We start from the raw sequence: 17,414 nt of genomic DNA on the forward strand, positions 1-17,414 counted from the left end.
CTGTCAGAAGAACTCAGCGCTATGGCAGGACTCTATGTTCAAAGAGATTCATCACTTGACTTTTATTTTTTTTTCTGTCAGTCTTCATTTAACAGAATTAAATAGTATGAATTTTTCTGTATAATTCTTTTTAGTCCGTCGGGTGCAGATTTATCTCGCAGGCTGAGAAGTGTGCATTAGGAGTAATTAAGACTGGAAAATGTGTCTGGCTCAGCGGTGCCTGAATCAGAATGCAGCTCATGATGAGTGTCGCCGCGTGCAGGGTTCTCCTGTCTGATATAACTTACACTACCAGCCGGTTATATATAGGCGTGGCTGTGTTCCACCGGAGAATGACTGCTGTCTCCCGGCTGGATTCGGTTACGCTGGGGCTCTAAGTTTGTGTGTGACCGATAAACACAATTTCATATGAATCATTTTAAGTTGTTAATGTGATAGAGATAAGTGGCCGTGGGCTTTTCCTGGTGAACCTTCTACACTCCATACAGCGTTGTAACCTTAGGCCCACCTGCCAGATGTTACCGCCAAAGCAGCCCCGTCCCAACTGCTCTGTTATTTGGTCCCAAGCTATCAGTAGCAGATCCTGTAAGTTGTGAGGGGGAAGCTTCATTGGACTGAGATCAGGAGAATTTGGAGGCCAATAGCTGGGCCCTCTTTCAGCCGGATAATGTGGCAACTGCAAACCTGTGGGAAATGTGCTGGAAAATTCTGAACCATGAACGTTCTACCTCAAAACTTCACAAGAATTAGTTGATCTGCTACTTGATGTCTTGGATTAAGATACCACAGCAGATATCTTCAGAGGTCTAGTGGAGTCCCTGTCTTGATGGGTCAAGGCTGATCGAGAAATTTGCTAACAACAGATCAGCACGGAGGGGACCATTACAGAGCAGGTGTCCAATGATGCCTGTCCGGACTCAGATATACCTCTGAAGTCAGGGCGGAGATGTCTAAAAAAGGCCTGCGCTGAAATCCCAATCTGCAAAACAAGCAGCAGTGGGAGCGGCCATGCGCCTGATGTTCTGAGGAGCCCAACCCTGCAAATCTTTAGTGTCGGGTTTCAGAATCTTGCTTCATCCCCTGTAGACTATCAGTGAAAACACGACCATCAAACTGGGCTGACAGCTCAGCCGTGAACCGGTGCCATGGTACCATGGAAATGGCTGATGGTGGAGGGAAGCTTTGATGTGGAATGGCTTTGTGGTGGACTTCTGCAGGCCATTAACGAAATACCTCACACCATGGACACTTACTGAATTCATTTTACATTTTACAGCATTTATCAGACACCCTTATCCTTATAATCAGTAGTTACAGGGACAGCTGCCCCCTGGAGCAACTTAGGGTTAAGTGTCTTGCTCAGGGACACAATATTTGTAAGTGGGGTTCGAACCTGGGACTTCTGGTTCATTGGTGAGTGTGTTACCCACAAGGCTACTACCACCCACTACATATGGGAATGCTTCATTCTTCATATTAGCTAATTATACAGTGTGTGTTTGTGTGAGTGTATGTGTGTGTGTGTGTGTGTGTGTGTGTGTGTGTGTATATATATATATATATATATATATATATATATATATATACACACACACACACACCTCCCAACTGGTGGAGGGCTACAGTGATTGCTGACTTTCTACAACTTTCTCCCATCTCCTAGCTGCATCTTTTTAGCTCAGCCACGGTGATCTTTGGGTTCTTCTTTACCTCTCTCACCAAGGCTCTTCTCCCCCGACAGTTTGGCCAGGTGGCCAGCTCTAGGAAGGGTTCCATTTAAGGATTAGGAACGCCACTGTGCACTTAGGAACTTTAAATGAAGCAGAATTTTTTTTTTTTCCACCTTGGCCCTATATCTGTGCCTTGCCACAATTCTGCCTCTGAGCTCTTCAGGCACTTCCTTAGACCTCATAATTTGCTCTGACATGCATTGTGAGCTGTAAGGTCTTAAATCAGTATATTCAATATTGAGTGCACAGCTGCACTCAAGATCAGAAGAAATTGACAACACCTGAGATAAATATATGAGTGCCAAATAAAAGGGTCTAAATACTTAGGACCATGTGATATTTCAGTTTTTCTTACTTAATAAACCTGCAAAAATGTCGATTATTCTGTGTTTTCTGTCAATATGGGGTTAGGGTAAATAATTTTATCAAATAGCTGCAATATAACAAAGAGTGAAAAACTGAACGGGGTCTGAATACTTTCCATACCCACTGTTTGTGTGTTTTGTGTATAAATGTATAATTTAATCTTCAGTTATATTTTTCAATGCACTAGCATATGTATTCAAATATTGTGCAGATTCATGTTGTCATCAATATAAAAATATATGTTTTCATGTCCACCAAGATGTTGGTCTGTTGCATGATGCATTATTATTAGTAAATAATAATGCATCATTGATCATGTGCCTGTCATTTTCTTAATTTTTTGTATAGAATATTGTGTTGTTTTAATATTTACTTGAAAACCCTGTCATGCACGGGACCATACATGACTGCAGGTGGAAATGTCGTAACCCTTGGTAACGTGAAGAGGAGCCTGTCGTTCTCAACAGCTTACCACCCACCAGCTCATCCATCTAACCTGAGCCGCCATTGGCCGACCACATGCCGCACGCACCCGTCCACAGTGTGGTGCCTGGCACGGGTCCGGAATGGTCCGGAGGCCATGGGTTCGGACACATGAGTGCCGGGACTCACACCTGTTTGAGATGCCTGGGAATACAGGAGCGCGCAAACACGGATGTCAGAGCCCGTCTTGTAAACCGATTCCCACATTCATCAGGCCGCCTCTCTTGCCCGGCGGCGGATGGGAGGGGCGGCGGAGGGGACACGCCAGTCTTCCTTGTGCAATGAGCTCATGCTCTTTAAGGCCGGAGGAAGGTCCTGTGTCCCCGATGACCACCTCCAGCATCAAGTAGCACAATGATTCCACCACGAACGCCCCAAGATACAAGGCCACGGAGTCCGAAGGGGTCTCCTTGGAGCACGCGTGTAATGCTGCCGGCCCCGGGACGGGTCATTCTTTCGCCGTCGGCGTTACGGCCTCCTGGGAATCCCCGGCATCCTTTTCCTGGCACGCCGAGGCACACGTCGGTTAGGCCGCGTCACAGAGCAAATCAACTCAGGACAAAACGCGTAGGCTAGTCGCCGGTTACGCCGTCTCTGGTAGGCACCGCAGTGTTTGGCCTCTTTCCGGCCTCGGCGTGGTCACAAGTCGCCGGCAGGCGGCACCGTGCCCTGACATTGGCATTTCACGCTGACATTCAACACCTGAGCCAGAGACCGGTGTCCAGGTTTTCACAGAGATGATCGACTTTATTTGATTGCCTTGGGACGAGTAGGTGTCCACTCGTCCACACGGTCAAACCTTGAAAGTCTCAGAATAACCTCCTGTGTGTCTATAATAAAAACTGCCTTCATTTGTCAATGACAGTGAATGTCCTATGTTTCTTTTCTAAATATACTTTTAGATATCTTCCAATTGCTGCCAATTTCAAGGACTAAATTGTCAACTGCGACACTGACTGAAAAGCCAGTGTCCCTTGTGGGATGCCTTTCCAGTTCAAACCAGAAAACATTTACATTTACAGCATTTATCAGACGCCCTTATCCAGAGCGACTTACAGGGTAGTTACAGGGACAGTCCCCCTGGAGCAACTTAGGGTTAAGTGTCTTGCTCATGGACACAATGGTAGTAAGTGGGGTTTGAACCCGGGTCTTCTGGTTCACAGGCGAGTGTGTTACCCACTAGGCTACTACCACCCTGGATTTGAATGTTGCTTCAATCCTGTAAAAAAATGAATAAATATATAATATTGACACCAATCTTGTACACGGTACACAGTACACTTAACAAAGCACCAAGTTAATGTGAATTTTGTGCGGTATGCAAAATTCTGACCCTGGTGCTTAAACCTCAGACACATTTACATTTAAGGCATTTGGCAGACGCCCTTATCCAGAGTGACTTACAACGTGCTTTCAAGTTACCATCGATGAAGAGATCGAAGATCGACACAGTAATTCATTCTCAAATATGACATTGCAGCTTCACAGCTGCGCAAAGTGACGTGGAGGTGACAATTCAAAGACCTCTGCACATGAAAAAGGATGGACAATGTTGTCTTAAATTCATTTGGCTCCAGGACCAGGACATAGCAGGACGCGGTTAGAGGTCGAGTGGGCGGTACACTGTTGAAGGAGTGTATCATGCACATGCGATGTTGACATGAAGAGGGCATCATGCACGTTATGGAGAGCTGCGAAAAGCAGCAATTGCCTTCATTCACGTGCATTCTGTGAAGTTCTTTGTGTCTGAATCTAAATTTAAGATCGAGCTCATTATTGCCATACAAGTATCTGGTTTAAAAAAAACCCGGTAAGGGCCAGGAATAGGGGTGGTATTTTGACATCCTCGCTATGTTATTTTTGATGGGGGCTCGAGTGTCAGCGGGCAACAGCATTGCACAGGAAGTATTACGGCAGTGAAGCCCGACGCTGGGGGACCGGAGACAGTCTCGCAGGTCTTGGTCGGCCAAAGTGGCTGGTGGCGCGCAGAAGGGCATATAGCGGGATGAGCCACTGCCATGAAATGACCGTGGGGTCCCAGAGGAACCCGCATGAGATGGTAGTGGTGATGGAGGGGGATCGGGACCCTGCCCTGGAATGCAATGACCGGGTCTTCATCAACGTGTCCGGTCTGCGCTTTGAGACGCAGCTGAAGACCCTTGCGAGGTACCCGAAAACCCTCCTTGGAGACCCCCACAAAAGAATTTGCTTCTACGACCCCCTGAGGAAGGAGTACTTCTTTGACCGGAACCGACCGAGTTTCAATGCCATCCTCTACTATTACCAGTCAGGGGGTTGGCTGCACAGGCCCGAGCACGTGCCGCTGCAGATGTTCATGGAGGAAGTGAGGTTCTACCAGCTAGACGAGGGGGCCGTGAAGAGCATGAAGAAGGGCGAAGGCTTGGTGGAGGAAGATGAGCGCCCAGTGCCTTCCAACACATTCCAACAGAAAATATGGCTCCTGTTTGAGTACCCCGACAGCTCTGCATTGGCAAGGATCATCGCCATCATCTCTGTCATGGTCATTCTGGTGTCCGTCGTCATCTTCTGTCTAGAGACGCTGCCGGACTTCCGAGAGGAAGCCCCCGACTCCAGATGGGACAATGGGACAGTCAAAGGGCAAAAGCAGCATCCTTTTACTGACCCCTTCTTCATCCTGGAGACCATTTGCATAATGTGGTTTAGCTTTGAACTCTTCGTACGCTTTGCAGCTTGTCCCAGCAAGAGTGCCTTCTACAAAGACATCTTGAACACCATCGACATGGTGGCCATCGCACCCTATTTCGTAACCCTGGGCCTGGATCTGGCCGGTTACGAGGGCAGCAGTCAACAGGCCACGTCCCTGGCCGTGCTGAGAGTCGTGCGCCTGGTGAGGGTCTTCAGGATCTTCAAGCTCTCCAGACACTCCAAGGGCCTACAGATCCTGGGCCTGACCGTTCGGGCGAGCATGAGGGAACTGGGCCTGTTGGTCTTCTTCCTCCTCATAGGTATCATTTTGTTCTCCAGCGCCATTTACTTTGCTGAGGCGGACGATCCAGATTCGCAGTTCGCGAGCATCCCCCACGCGTTCTGGTGGGCCATGGTGACCATGACGACCGTGGGCTACGGGGACATGTACCCCGTCACCATCGGAGGCAAAATAGTGGGCTCCATTTGTGCCGTGGCGGGGGTGCTGGCCATCGCTCTTCCCGTGCCAGTCATTGTTTCCAATTTTAACTTCTTTTATCAGAAGGATGTCGAAACCTGCCAAACACGTCCAGGCAACAACCTGCAGGATGGGCTGGACACAGGCAGGTTACCGGAAACTCTCGTGTAGGCAGCTCTGAGACGTCAGCTCACGCTCATATTTTCACATCCGCCGGAGAGCTTCACAGAAAAGCTGTCCGCTGAGTGACGGTGGTGAGTTGCGTCTGTGGACGTTCTGAGCTTGTGAGATACAACCTTTTCAATGTGTCGTGTTTGGCCACCTGGTGAACTCATCCTTCAGTTGTATTGTAACAAAAGCGCAGCTAACTGGATTTCGTGCCAAAAATATCGATGTTATTTCTCATTGCACAGAGTATGTCCACGGTGAGGTCGAATGGCACAATTTCAGCAAGAAAAACTAGCAGGATAGTGTGTCAAGCTGCCAAAATATTTATGCAGCTCTTCAGATGAACGGAGGTGAAAATGATATTTGAAATGCCCACGGCCGCTGCTAAAAGAACAGTAACAAAGCAATGATAAATATATTGACATATGCAACTTTTCAACTTGCCCCGGACAGCTTGCTTGCCCCATTGCACTATGGGTAAATAAAAACCAGCATAAAATCGAGCATGGTGGAAAACACACAATTCATTTCTGAAACTAGCCTCACAACACAGAGGTTTTGGAGCTTTACACACACCGAATTTTCTCATTGGCAAGACTTGCCAGTTAACTTGGCCTTTTCGGTGCATTCTGTTTAAAGCGTGCCGGAGCCCTGATCCACTCTGGGCCTGTGCTGTCAGGATCCGGTCCGGAAAGGGGCTACTCCGGGTCCGGGTTTTGTGTTCGTCCTGTGCCTTTATGCTCCCTGACTGGTTTCACCGGGGTCTGGCTGTATAAACCCGCCCTGTTCGTGTCTGTTTTGCGGTCGGGTCATTGTCAACCTGATGTTTCCCCCCTGTCCTGGTCACCATCTAATAAACCCGTCTGGTGACATCATGCGTATGTGTCCTCCTTCCTCGCCCTGTCCAGCCTTCAAAAAGATTATGTACAAAATCAGATTTTAATTTGCCTCCATCTTGGGGTTTAACGAAACGCAGTGTGACATCACATTTAGCACCAGTAGTAAACTAAGAGAAAGAAATACGGCCTTGGCGCAGCCTCGCGGGTTGTCGTGGGATTACTGTACTATCCCGGATTAAATGTTGGTGCCAGGAAATGGCTTGTATGGAACCTTTCATCTTCCGAAGCCATGCAGCGGAGCAGAAAAACCTCGTCTGTCAGGTAACCTTATAATAAGTGGAATAAATCTACGTCACTTTTAAACCGTGAACTAATCACTAATTATCATGATTAAATTATGTTTAGGAGGCAAATGGATAATATCGTTTCTTTTTCTCTCACATCCTAATACCCAGAGCCCAGCGTGGCGACTGTTCCTCCTATTCATGACCTCGGCGCGCTAATGAGTTACCGACGCCGGCATGTGGCGTCCAAAAACGGACGCCGTGTCCAGGTCAGGCGGAGGGTGGCTCCGTCCTGGGGGGCTTTGGTGGCCGGAGTAGCTGGTGTTTCATTTCAGCAGAACGAAGCAAGTCAAGTGTGCAGTCGGCTGAGCCGTGGCCCGGGGTTTGCCGACGATGGAGCACTTTCTCCACTAAACTCGTCCTTTTTCCTCTCCGTTTTACTCTGAAGCACTTCGGCTGACTTCTGTTGCTGGTCTGACTGCATAAAAGCAATTATTTATTTATTTATTACAAGAGGGCTGCGTTAACGTCCATTTCATTGTAAGAAAACTGATTTCCTAAAGTTCCGGTAAAATATTGTGTTTATGTAATAACCCTCCGGATCGGTGGAGGCACCGCGGGACGAGAGATTCCAGCTTTTCAGATGATTCAAAGTACCTCAAATTGGCTTAAATGCATCAGAAAGCTCAACATGGATCCTTTGCCGTAGGCCCGACGTCGGTTAAGTGCAGAGCGTTGTGTTGTGCGTCTCCCCTGGACCGCGTACCGGCGGTGGCCCCGCGTCTCTGTCACACCCGGCCGCATTTCTTCGCGGGGACGTGTCCCCAGTTGTAAAACACGACCCGCGTAAGACGTCCCCCCCGGGGCGGGTGCTCGGGTGTCGGTGACGCCAGCAGTTTCCACTGCTTGAGATTTACAGGCACCTCCACGGGATTTCCAAATGTACCAAAAAGAAAATCGCACGACATAGTTATATATTACTTAACGTAATATACTTAAATATAATGTCCCACTGTACTACCTAGTAAACGTAATTAACTACGTTTTTTTACTTAAAGAAGCAGTTGATGTGAAAGCTGGGTGTGGCCTAAATCTCAAATGTCTAAAGAATTGCAGATTATAAACGCTGTTAAAATCAATCCAATATCGATCCGTCGATGCAACGATGTCCATTTAATGACATTCGGATGTCGCAGATAGTTGTTGTCGGGGCTGTAAGGAGACCCGCGTAAAGGGACCTCGGATGAAAGTGTCACTCGGCGTGTCACTCGCGCCGGGGAGGGTCCCGCCGTTAAAAGGGCCGGCGTGTCGCCCCCCCTGCAGGTGGCCCCTGCGCCCGAGATCCGGCAAGGTGGCGGGCTTCGCCAGATCGTGGTGGGGCGAGGGCTTCGCGCACGGCCCGTGGCGCGGCAGCTGGCGCTACCCGCGGGGCGTGAGGATGGGCCCGGGGGACGCGGCGGCGGCGGAGGCGGCGGAGGCGGCCGACGGGGAGCTCGGCGACCGGGTCTTCATCAACGTCTCCGGCCTGCGCTTCGAGACGCAGCGGCGCACCCTGGCGCGCTACCCGGACACGCTGCTGGGGGACCCGCGCAAGAGGACGCGCTTCTTCGACCCGGCGCGCAACGAGTACTTCCTCGACCGGAACCGGCCCAGCTTCGACGCCATCCTGTACTACTACCAGTCCGGCGGGCGCCTGCGCAGGCCGGGCAACGTGGCGGTGGACGTGTTCATGGAGGAGCTGAAGTTCTACGAGCTGGACGGCGCGGCCATGGAGAGCTTCAAGGACGAGGAGGGCCTGGTGGAGGAGGAGCCGGAGCGGCCCATGCCTTCCGGCGAGCTCCAGCGGCAGGCGTGGCTGCTGTTCGAGTACCCGGACAGCTCCGGCGCCGCCCGGATCGTCGCCATCGTCTCCGTCATGGTCATCCTGGTGTCCATCGTCATCTTCTGCCTGGAGACCCTGCCGGAGTTCCGGGAGGAGCCGGCCTCCTTCAGCAACCACATGGAGGCGAACGGGACGGTCCCGGGCGCCGGGAGTCCCTTCAGCGACCCCTTCTTCATCCTGGAGACCATCTGCATTGTGTGGTTCAGCTTCGAGCTCCTGGTGCGCTTCGCGGCGAGTCCCAGCAAGGGCGCCTTCTTCAAGGACATCATGAACACCATCGACATGGTGGCCATCATGCCTTACTTCGTCACCCTGGGCCTGGACCTGTCCGACTACGATGCCAGCAGCCAGCAGGCCACGTCCCTGTCCGTGCTGAGGGTCATACGCCTGGTGAGGGTCTTCAGGATCTTCAAGCTCTCCAGGCACTCCAAGGGCCTTCAGATCCTGGGCCTGACCCTGCGCGCCAGCATGAGGGAACTGGCCCTGCTGATCTTCTTCCTCATCATCGGCATCGTCCTCTTCTCCAGCGCCGTGTTCTTCGCCGAGGCGGACGACCCCGACTCGGCCTTCACCAGCATCCCCCACGCGTTCTGGTGGGCCGTGGTGTCCATGACCACCGTGGGCTACGGGGACATGTACCCCGTCACCATCGGGGGCCGGATCGTGGGCTCCATGTGCGCCGTGGCGGGGGTGCTGACCATCGCCCTGCCCGTGCCGGTCATCGTCTCCAACTTCAGCTACTTCTACCACCGCGAGAACCACGACGCCAAGCAGGAGGACTACGTCCACGTGGCGTGCGGCCACGCGGGACCCGGCGTGGGAGACGCCAAGGCGCCGCTCGTCCGAGCCGAGAGCGTGGACGAGGACGACTTCGAGACGACGGAGACGCACACGGGGAGCCTGGCGGACGTGTGACGCGTGGATTCGGAGTTCCCATAAATTCCCATAAATCCTCACCATCAATCAATCGTAGATTCGATTATTAATTTTTCTTATTTATTTTGTATTTATTAATAAACGTGGTGCATATAACCGTGCACATGCGACTGCACAGTCGCGTCTCTTTGGGAAATTGTCGAAAACAGCATTTGAACTGCTATTTATTCCAAACGTATTCCAAAAGGCTTGAATGAACGAAGGCCGCACAGCAAACGTGAAACACATCAAATATATCACACTTTTATTAGCGTCGCGTTAATGATAAAATAACCCTGAATTATGGCGGTTTACGAGCGCCCCGCAGCGGCCGCGGCTGGTATCGCCGCGTCACCACAACGCTACCTGCGTGCAGAAATGTACATTTACAGCATTTACCAGACGCCCTTATCCAGAGCGACTTACAGTCAGTAGTTACAGGGACAGTCCCCCCTGGAGACACTCAGGGTTAAGTGTCTTGGTCAGGGACATAATGGTAGTAAGTGGGATTTGAACCAGGGTCTTCTGGTTCATAGGTGAATGTGTTACACACTAGACTACTACCACCCGCCTAAAATGTTGGCGAATTACAATCAGTAGTGACAGGGACAGTCCCCCCCGGAGACACTCAGGGTTAAGTGTCCTGCTCGGTGACACGATGGTCGTAAGTGGGGTTCGAACCTGGGACTTTTTTTGGCCAGTGTGTTACCTGCCACCGGACATTTAAGCTCCTTTTATGAGCACCAGAAGGACTGTTATAACATCACTAGCTGTCATCTTACTTGTGCATCTTTGAGGTGACAGCCACCTCCAACAATTGGGAAGTTTTGATGGCTTTTGTAATATACTGTAATATATATATTTTCTAGGTTTCCAGTTGTACATGGCTTTAATTTATATGATCTTTTGTACAGTGTGAGTAACATGGAATGTTTATGCTTACATGCATATTATAAGCACAGTGTTTGATGTGTAAGATCGACCTGACTGGATTTACATTTTGCATATTGTCTTATTAAACAAGATTCATGCAATGGACATCATTAATCATTAGAAAGTCTAAAACACGATGGTTAGGGTTCTCTGTGCATTCCACTGCCCGATGCATCAGTATCTGCAGTGTGCAAATGAACCCTTTTCTCAGGTTTTACGAAGTTGCTCCAGCAGAGAAGATGCAGAGCATAATTAGTTTTGCAGGGATAACTGATAACTGATCCCCTTCTGGTGCACAGTTGCAATGACGCAATGAAAGATGATGTCTTCTAGCCTGAAAATCATTCATGAAAGCTTGTATGTCTTTTAAAAAAAGTGCCTTTTATGTTTTGCCATGCAAACCAAGTCCGTGAATAAATCTTTTCTTTGTTGTTGTTGTTTTGCTGCTGAAGGACCGTGTGCAGCGAACAGGTTTATATCCCTCGCGATGGAGTGCCAGCAGGGTTAATGGCTGCCGTGCTGCAGAGCGGAGACGGGGCCTGGAGATGCTGACTGGGGGCTTTTCTTTTCTCCCCGCGACACCGTTTCAATCCCGCTGGTGACTCAGCAGCCGCCCGGCCTTCCTCGCCACGGCCTTCCTCGACCCCTCCTAAAGGCCGAGCCGCAGCCATGCAAACGTCCGGCCCATGATGCTCACATCCAGGGGCCGAGAAGAAAGAGAAGGATCTTCTACTTCTTCTTTTTTCTCTTTATTTCTCTCACATGCTCTGCATCCCTGCAGGTCCTGGAGCCCGTGGACGTGAGAGAGGCACGAACCTGGAGACGTGGTGGGTTGTGCAGAGCAGGGGTGGAGTTAGCGGAGTTGTAGAGTCGGTCTGCATTGCGTCGGAGCTTCTCCTCCCTCCCTCCCTCCCTCCCTCCCACGGTCAATCTGTCTTCTCTCCATCCCTCCTCCTCCTCCTCCCTCCATCCGCGCAGCTCGGTACACCACGTTGCACGTTACTGAGGAATTTATTCCGCCTCCCTTTTTTTTTTTTTTTTTTAAGGACCCTGCGCTGCGGCGGCATCTTCTTTTCTTTTCTTTTTTTTTTACACTCCGATGTCCGCGCATCGTCCCGCCGCCGAACCCGCAGCCGCGCCGCGCTTCCACAGGCGGGACCCGCCGGCATCGGCACCGGCACCGGCGATGCCCGCTCCACGCCGGCCGGAGGTAACGGAGACCGCGGAATTTCACCACGCGTTTCTGCACGCGACGTGGCGCGTAAATAATTAAAAAGGCGCGAAAGTGCTGAGCCCGCGAAATATCCTCCGCTTCTCCCATCCGCCTTCCTCCCTCCTGACTTGGGCGACAGAGGCAGCAGCAGGCGGCGATGGTCGAGTCACTGCACTGAGGCAGAAGCCACAGATCCCCCCCCTACCTGGGGACCCAGACGCCTGAGCCAGGAGTGACACAGCCGCAGGATGACCGTGGTGGCCGGAGAGAACATGGACGAGGCCTCGGCCGTCCCGGGCCACCCCCAGGACACGTACCCGCCCGACCACGACGACCACGAGTGCTGCGAGCGGGTGGTCATCAACATCGCCGGGCTGCGCTTCGAGACCCAGCTGAAGACCCTGGCGCAGTTCCCCGAGACGCTGCTGGGGAACCCCAAGAAGCGGATGCGCTACTTCGACCCGCTGAGGAACGAGTACTTCTTCGACAGGAACCGCCCCAGCTTCGACGCCATCCTCTACTACTACCAGTCCGGGGGCCGGCTGCGCCGGCCGGTCAACGTGCCGCTGGACATGTTCTCCGAGGAGATCAAGTTTTACGAGCTGGGCGTGGATGCGATGGAGAAGTTCCGGGAGGACGAGGGCTTCATCCGGGAGGAGGAGCGCCCTTTGCCGGAGCGAGAGTTCCAGCGGCAGATCTGGCTGCTGTTCGAGCACCCGGAGAGCTCCGGGCCTGCCAGGGGAATTGCCATAGTGTCCGTCATGGTCATTTTGATCTCCATTGTCATATTCTGTCTGGAGACTTTGCCTGAACTGAAGGAAGACCCCAGAGGTCGTATAGAGACTATCGGTAACACCACTTTCTACTACAAGCCCAACATCCTGACCGACCCCTTCTTCATCGTGGAGACCCTCTGCATCATCTGGTTCTCGTTCGAACTGATCGTCCGGTTCTTCGCGTGCCCAAGCAAGGCGGCTTTCTTCAAGAACATGATGAACACCATCGACATCGTGGCCATCATCCCGTACTTCATCACGCTGGGCACGGAGCTGGCGGAGGAGACCGACGGGAAGGTGGAGGGGAAGGGCGAGCAGGCGACATCTCTGGCCATCCTCAGGGTGATTCGTCTGGTCAGGGTGTTCAGGATTTTCAAGTTGTCCCGGCACTCGAAGGGACTGCAGATTCTGGGACAGACCCTCAAGGCCAGCATGCGGGAGCTCGGGCTGCTCATCTTCTTCCTCTTCATCGGGGTCATCTTGTTCTCCAGCGCCGTGTACTTTGCCGAGGCCGAGGAGAAGGAGTCGCATTTCAACAGCATCCCCGACGCCTTCTGGTGGGCCGTGGTTTCCATGACCACCGTCGGGTACGGGGACATGTATCCCGTGACCATTGGCGGCAAGATCGTGGGCTCCCTCTGCGCCATTGCCGGCGTGCTGACCATCGCCCTCCCCGTGCCCGTCATCGTGTCCAACTTCAACTACTTCTACCACCGGGAAACCGAGGGGGAGGAACAGGCCCAGCTGCTGAACGTGAGCAACCCCAACATCCCGTCCGAGACCAACTCCAGCCGCCGCAGCTCCTCGGTCGTCAGCAAGTCCGAGTACATGGAGATCGACGGGGACATCAACCACAGCATCGACAGCTTCAGAGAAGCCAACCTCAGAACTGGCAACTGCACTATGAGCACGCCCAACTGCGTCAACAAGAGCAAGCTGCTGACCGACGTCTAGGCGACGGGTCTTCCGAGCTCTGGCCAGGCCTTCGACAAGTGAATGCTGATCTTACCTCCTTAAGCCCCTTCTTCATGTTACTTATACTCCTCAAATAAGGCACACGAGAAGAAGACGAGAAGGACAGGACAGTTCGGAACGGGTTGCATCATGCCCACACGTGCACTTTTCAAGACTAGCTGGACGCCCGTGAGCCATACGGAGAACTCGGCCATTATGCATGGATAACAGCCTATCTCAAACACTTGCTTAGTACACCCAGGACAAAATGCATAAAAAAAAAACAAAAAAACTGCACTGTCTGGTCGATGCCTCGCTATTAGTGGTCCCCCACTTATACTGTGTGACCTCCTGACCAGCAAAGCACCTTATCGGCCTACGACGGAGCCCGGCTCTCGGGGACGCCAGGACGCTGCCACGTGTTTTTTTTTTCCAGCAGGTGCTGTAGCACCGAAGACGCCGGCGGGCTCCCTGCGGAAATGCCCTTTCGACGCGAGACAGCACACGTTGGACGGAGGAGCTACGTCGTCAGCATGCGTCTTTCGTTCGGCGGCGGCATGCATGGGCCACCGTCCCCGTTTAACAGGGTCGTGGGTTGTTTTTTTTTTTTTTCTTTCTCGTGGGCCTACCCTCCGCCCATTTCCATTTCTCCTTCCATCTGTTTCTGAGGAAAGTGCACTGAGCTGTTTGATTTGAAATTGCCATCATTTAAGGATATTTAGGGACTGAATGTTAAACCTTAAGGGAACCTTTACTATACGAGATCATAGCATGTAAAAATGCATTATGGCCTACTCAGCTAAGGTACTATGTATCCTGGTATATTTAATGCATGACACCGGTATTATACAGCTTGTTGCAAATTAGGCACTTTTCATAGGTGTCTTCGTTACTGTCAGGGAAAAGATGGATGTCAAATCCTGGAATTTTCTGAATTGTGACAAAAAAAAAACAACAAAAAACCACAAACTCCCAATGCAGGGACGCAGAAGTTCAAGAAACAATGTAGTCAAATAAGTTAAGGGGATAAAAAAAATCGATTTTTTTCTTAAATTCAAAATGCATATACTCATACTACGCACCCGATGAAACAAAATAGTGCATGAGAAATCTTAACATAATTATGAAATCATGCTTCCATTTAGGCCATTACGAAAGAAATTAATCAATTTGCTTGAATGTCAGGTTAATATTGCAAAAAAAAAAAAGAAGAAGATACGGCAAAAGTTGCATATATGAGTTGCTAGTGCCTTTGACCCTCCCGACATCTCCATAGGTGAAAGTGCCTCGGACGTCATTAAAACGCGAGTGGGGTTAGCGCTAAAACGCTGTGGCGGCATTAGGCCCCGTCAGAGTCGCGGAGAGATGAAATAGATGCTGCAGGTTTTAGCACCGCTAGATATTAGGTAAATTGCAGGTCGTTTTTTTTATTTTTTTCCCTGCGTGTGTGTGTGTGTGTGTGTGTGTGTGTGTGTCTAGGCATCGCTTTGCACTGGTGTAAAAAGCCTACGTGACATCCGGCTGGTGAAGACTGAGCCAACGCTGACTGTCGTGAACGTAAAACCCGGTTTGTGTATTTCATCCGCGGCTTCCTTGGCCTCGCAGAGTTGAGCCGTGGCTCTGCCCCCGTGGAGAATGTACTTCGGAGAATGTACCGCTCTTCTATAGCCTGCTCTTGCCGCCTCATGCAAAATGGCAAGTTGCCTATAAGAGTAATGACAAGGTCAGAATACCCCAAAAGGTGAACATTTGAAGCACTTATACATTTAGAAACCAACCCCCCCAAAAGGCTTATGCCGTTCAGCAATGCACAATCAAAATTTCAGCTTTTCTTACATTCTATTGATAATTATTGTTATTTTCGCATTAATTGGCATCTCGGAGAAAGCACAAGAAAGCACCCGGTGCTTTAGATATGCAAGTTCACTTAGAGTAGCTATGGATCATAGAACAACATTTCATTTTAATATTGTTTGTATTTTTAAAAATATTTTTAATGAACCGCTGATTCCTGTGCCCGCACGAATTCAACACAGTTCCCAGTCATTGAATATTGGGCATGTTTAGCATTGTAATTTACGCACAGAAGCCAAAAGAAACGGCAAAATAACCAGAGACTGTTAAGCCTATCGGCATAAACGAACCACTCTTACACATGCTTTTGCCCGTGTTACATATTCATTTTTGTTTTCAAGTAGTGCAGTTTCTTACCCGTTATTCCCAAAAATGTAAGACAACATGGCTGCTAGTCACAAAGCTTAAAAATACAAATGTAAATGAAAGCCATCATAGATGTGTGTCAGATCTTACTACGCATAATGTATATATATATATCGGGAAAAACGTATTTTAGTGAGGATCCTTAAAGACATTTGGACGTACAGTGAAATTTGGACGTACACCGATAGATTCTATTTATTTCCTATTCGTATTTATTAATGTTGGTGTTCATTGAGTCTCTAGCGTAACTGTCCAGACATAGCGGTAAAAGGTCACTGAGCGGTCGGCTATGGTGCTACGCAACACAAACCCTCCGAACAATGCGTTCAGACAGCAATAGCAGCAAAGATATACCTTTATTCTTTAAAAAGAACCCTTTTTTCAAACAGCCATTCGCAACAAGAGCTTCAGTTGACTAGCTGCCATTTTGGGGCGCATTTGTGAATTTCCAGGTTTCAGTTTCGAAACGAATCCCGAGCAGATCTGGAAGGCTGAACTTTGGCCAGTGTGGAATTCAGGAGGACGTACGAACCAAAGGGACAAAATCTGATAGTGTCGGCCAGCCACCGTCCGCAGCGGAGCAGCGGCACGCTGCGTGGAGGTCAAAGTCAAACTCGTCACACGTGAGTCACAAAGATTTCTTTTTTTTTTTTTTTATTTGGGTGGCAAAACGATTAAAAAACAACAAAAAAAAACGGAATGTTCGGTCTAGACGTTGAACCCAGGCTATTATTGATCATTTAATGGCTATGGGATCGGTGTGGCCTTGCGGGGAAGTTTTCCTCACCTGCGTGGCCTCATTTATTTACCATTAAAGCTCCTCGCTTTTCCTTCCGAACAGAGAAAAGTCATTAGCAACGTTCCCTCCGGTTTTACTTAATGGCCACAGAACCTCGTTCAGACACCGGCACAAAGGTTTCCATCCCCAAATTGTAGTGTAAAAAAATTAAGTCAATTATTAATCAGCAACCTATTGATTGCAAATACTGCATGGTCATAGGAAAGACTGCATGAGCCGAGTCTTTCCGAACTGAGGAGCAGATATATTACGGTTGCACCATTTTAAAAAGCCCTTGCTTCTGTTAGCACAAAGACGTTCTCCCTCCACAGTTTACACGTTTCTCGGCTTCGTATCTCTTCCTTTCGAACGATTCTTTCATTTAACGTGAACCTAGTCGGGATTTGGCATTCGGTTGCGTCCGATTCGCGCGTGTCCACGACGCTAGACGTGCCTGGCTGCGAACAAGGACAGTCACTTTGACTTTGGCGAGCTGAGCGATGCACAACCGATGCTGCGGTTTTTCATCAAATGCAATTCTACAGAGGGAGAGAGAGAGAGAGAGAGAGAGAGAGAGAGAGAGAAGCATTTTTAAGTAGCCCCTCCCCCACATCATTCGAACCCTTTTCTGATTGGTCATAAATCAGTTTGTTTTGCAATTTCTTAATTGTGTTTCGTTTAAAGTCGGATTATGCTCTGTATTCATGTACTTTAAAGGCATGGTCTGT

The 17,414-nt window shown here is 50.1% G+C and overlaps 2 protein-coding genes and 1 pseudogene across 2 annotated transcripts; all 3 read left to right on the forward strand.

Moving 5' to 3' along the window:
- The first annotated feature begins 4,496 nt into the window (after positions 1–4,496).
- LOC114767144 (potassium voltage-gated channel subfamily A member 2-like) lies at positions 4,497–6,750 on the forward strand (annotated as a pseudogene).
- A 1,565-nt stretch (positions 6,751–8,315) lies between these two features.
- Positions 8,316–10,310, forward strand: LOC114767154 (shaker-related potassium channel tsha2-like). The gene has a single exon (XM_028958720.1). It carries the CDS (start codon positions 8,454–8,456, stop codon positions 9,810–9,812), a length of 1,359 nt encoding a protein of 452 aa, XP_028814553.1. The 5' UTR covers positions 8,316–8,453; the 3' UTR covers positions 9,813–10,310.
- A 1,502-nt stretch (positions 10,311–11,812) lies between these two features.
- LOC114766891 (potassium voltage-gated channel subfamily A member 1-like) lies at positions 11,813–14,899 on the forward strand. The gene has a single exon (XM_028958238.1). It carries the CDS (start codon positions 12,207–12,209, stop codon positions 13,686–13,688), a length of 1,482 nt encoding a protein of 493 aa, XP_028814071.1. The 5' UTR covers positions 11,813–12,206; the 3' UTR covers positions 13,689–14,899.
- Positions 14,900–17,414: the final 2,515 nt, after the last annotated feature.

This window comes from Denticeps clupeoides, chromosome 17, assembly GCF_900700375.1.
Source record: "Denticeps clupeoides chromosome 17, fDenClu1.1, whole genome shotgun sequence".
In the NCBI taxonomy this organism is placed as follows: Eukaryota; Metazoa; Chordata; class Actinopteri; order Clupeiformes; family Denticipitidae; genus Denticeps; species Denticeps clupeoides.

Coding starts and splice junctions, on each gene's coding strand:
- LOC114767154 (XM_028958720.1), top strand. CDS start 8,454: ATGGGCCCGGGGGACGCGGCGGCGGCGGAGGCGGCGGAGGCGGCCGAC.
- LOC114766891 (XM_028958238.1), top strand. CDS start 12,207: ATGACCGTGGTGGCCGGAGAGAACATGGACGAGGCCTCGGCCGTCCCG.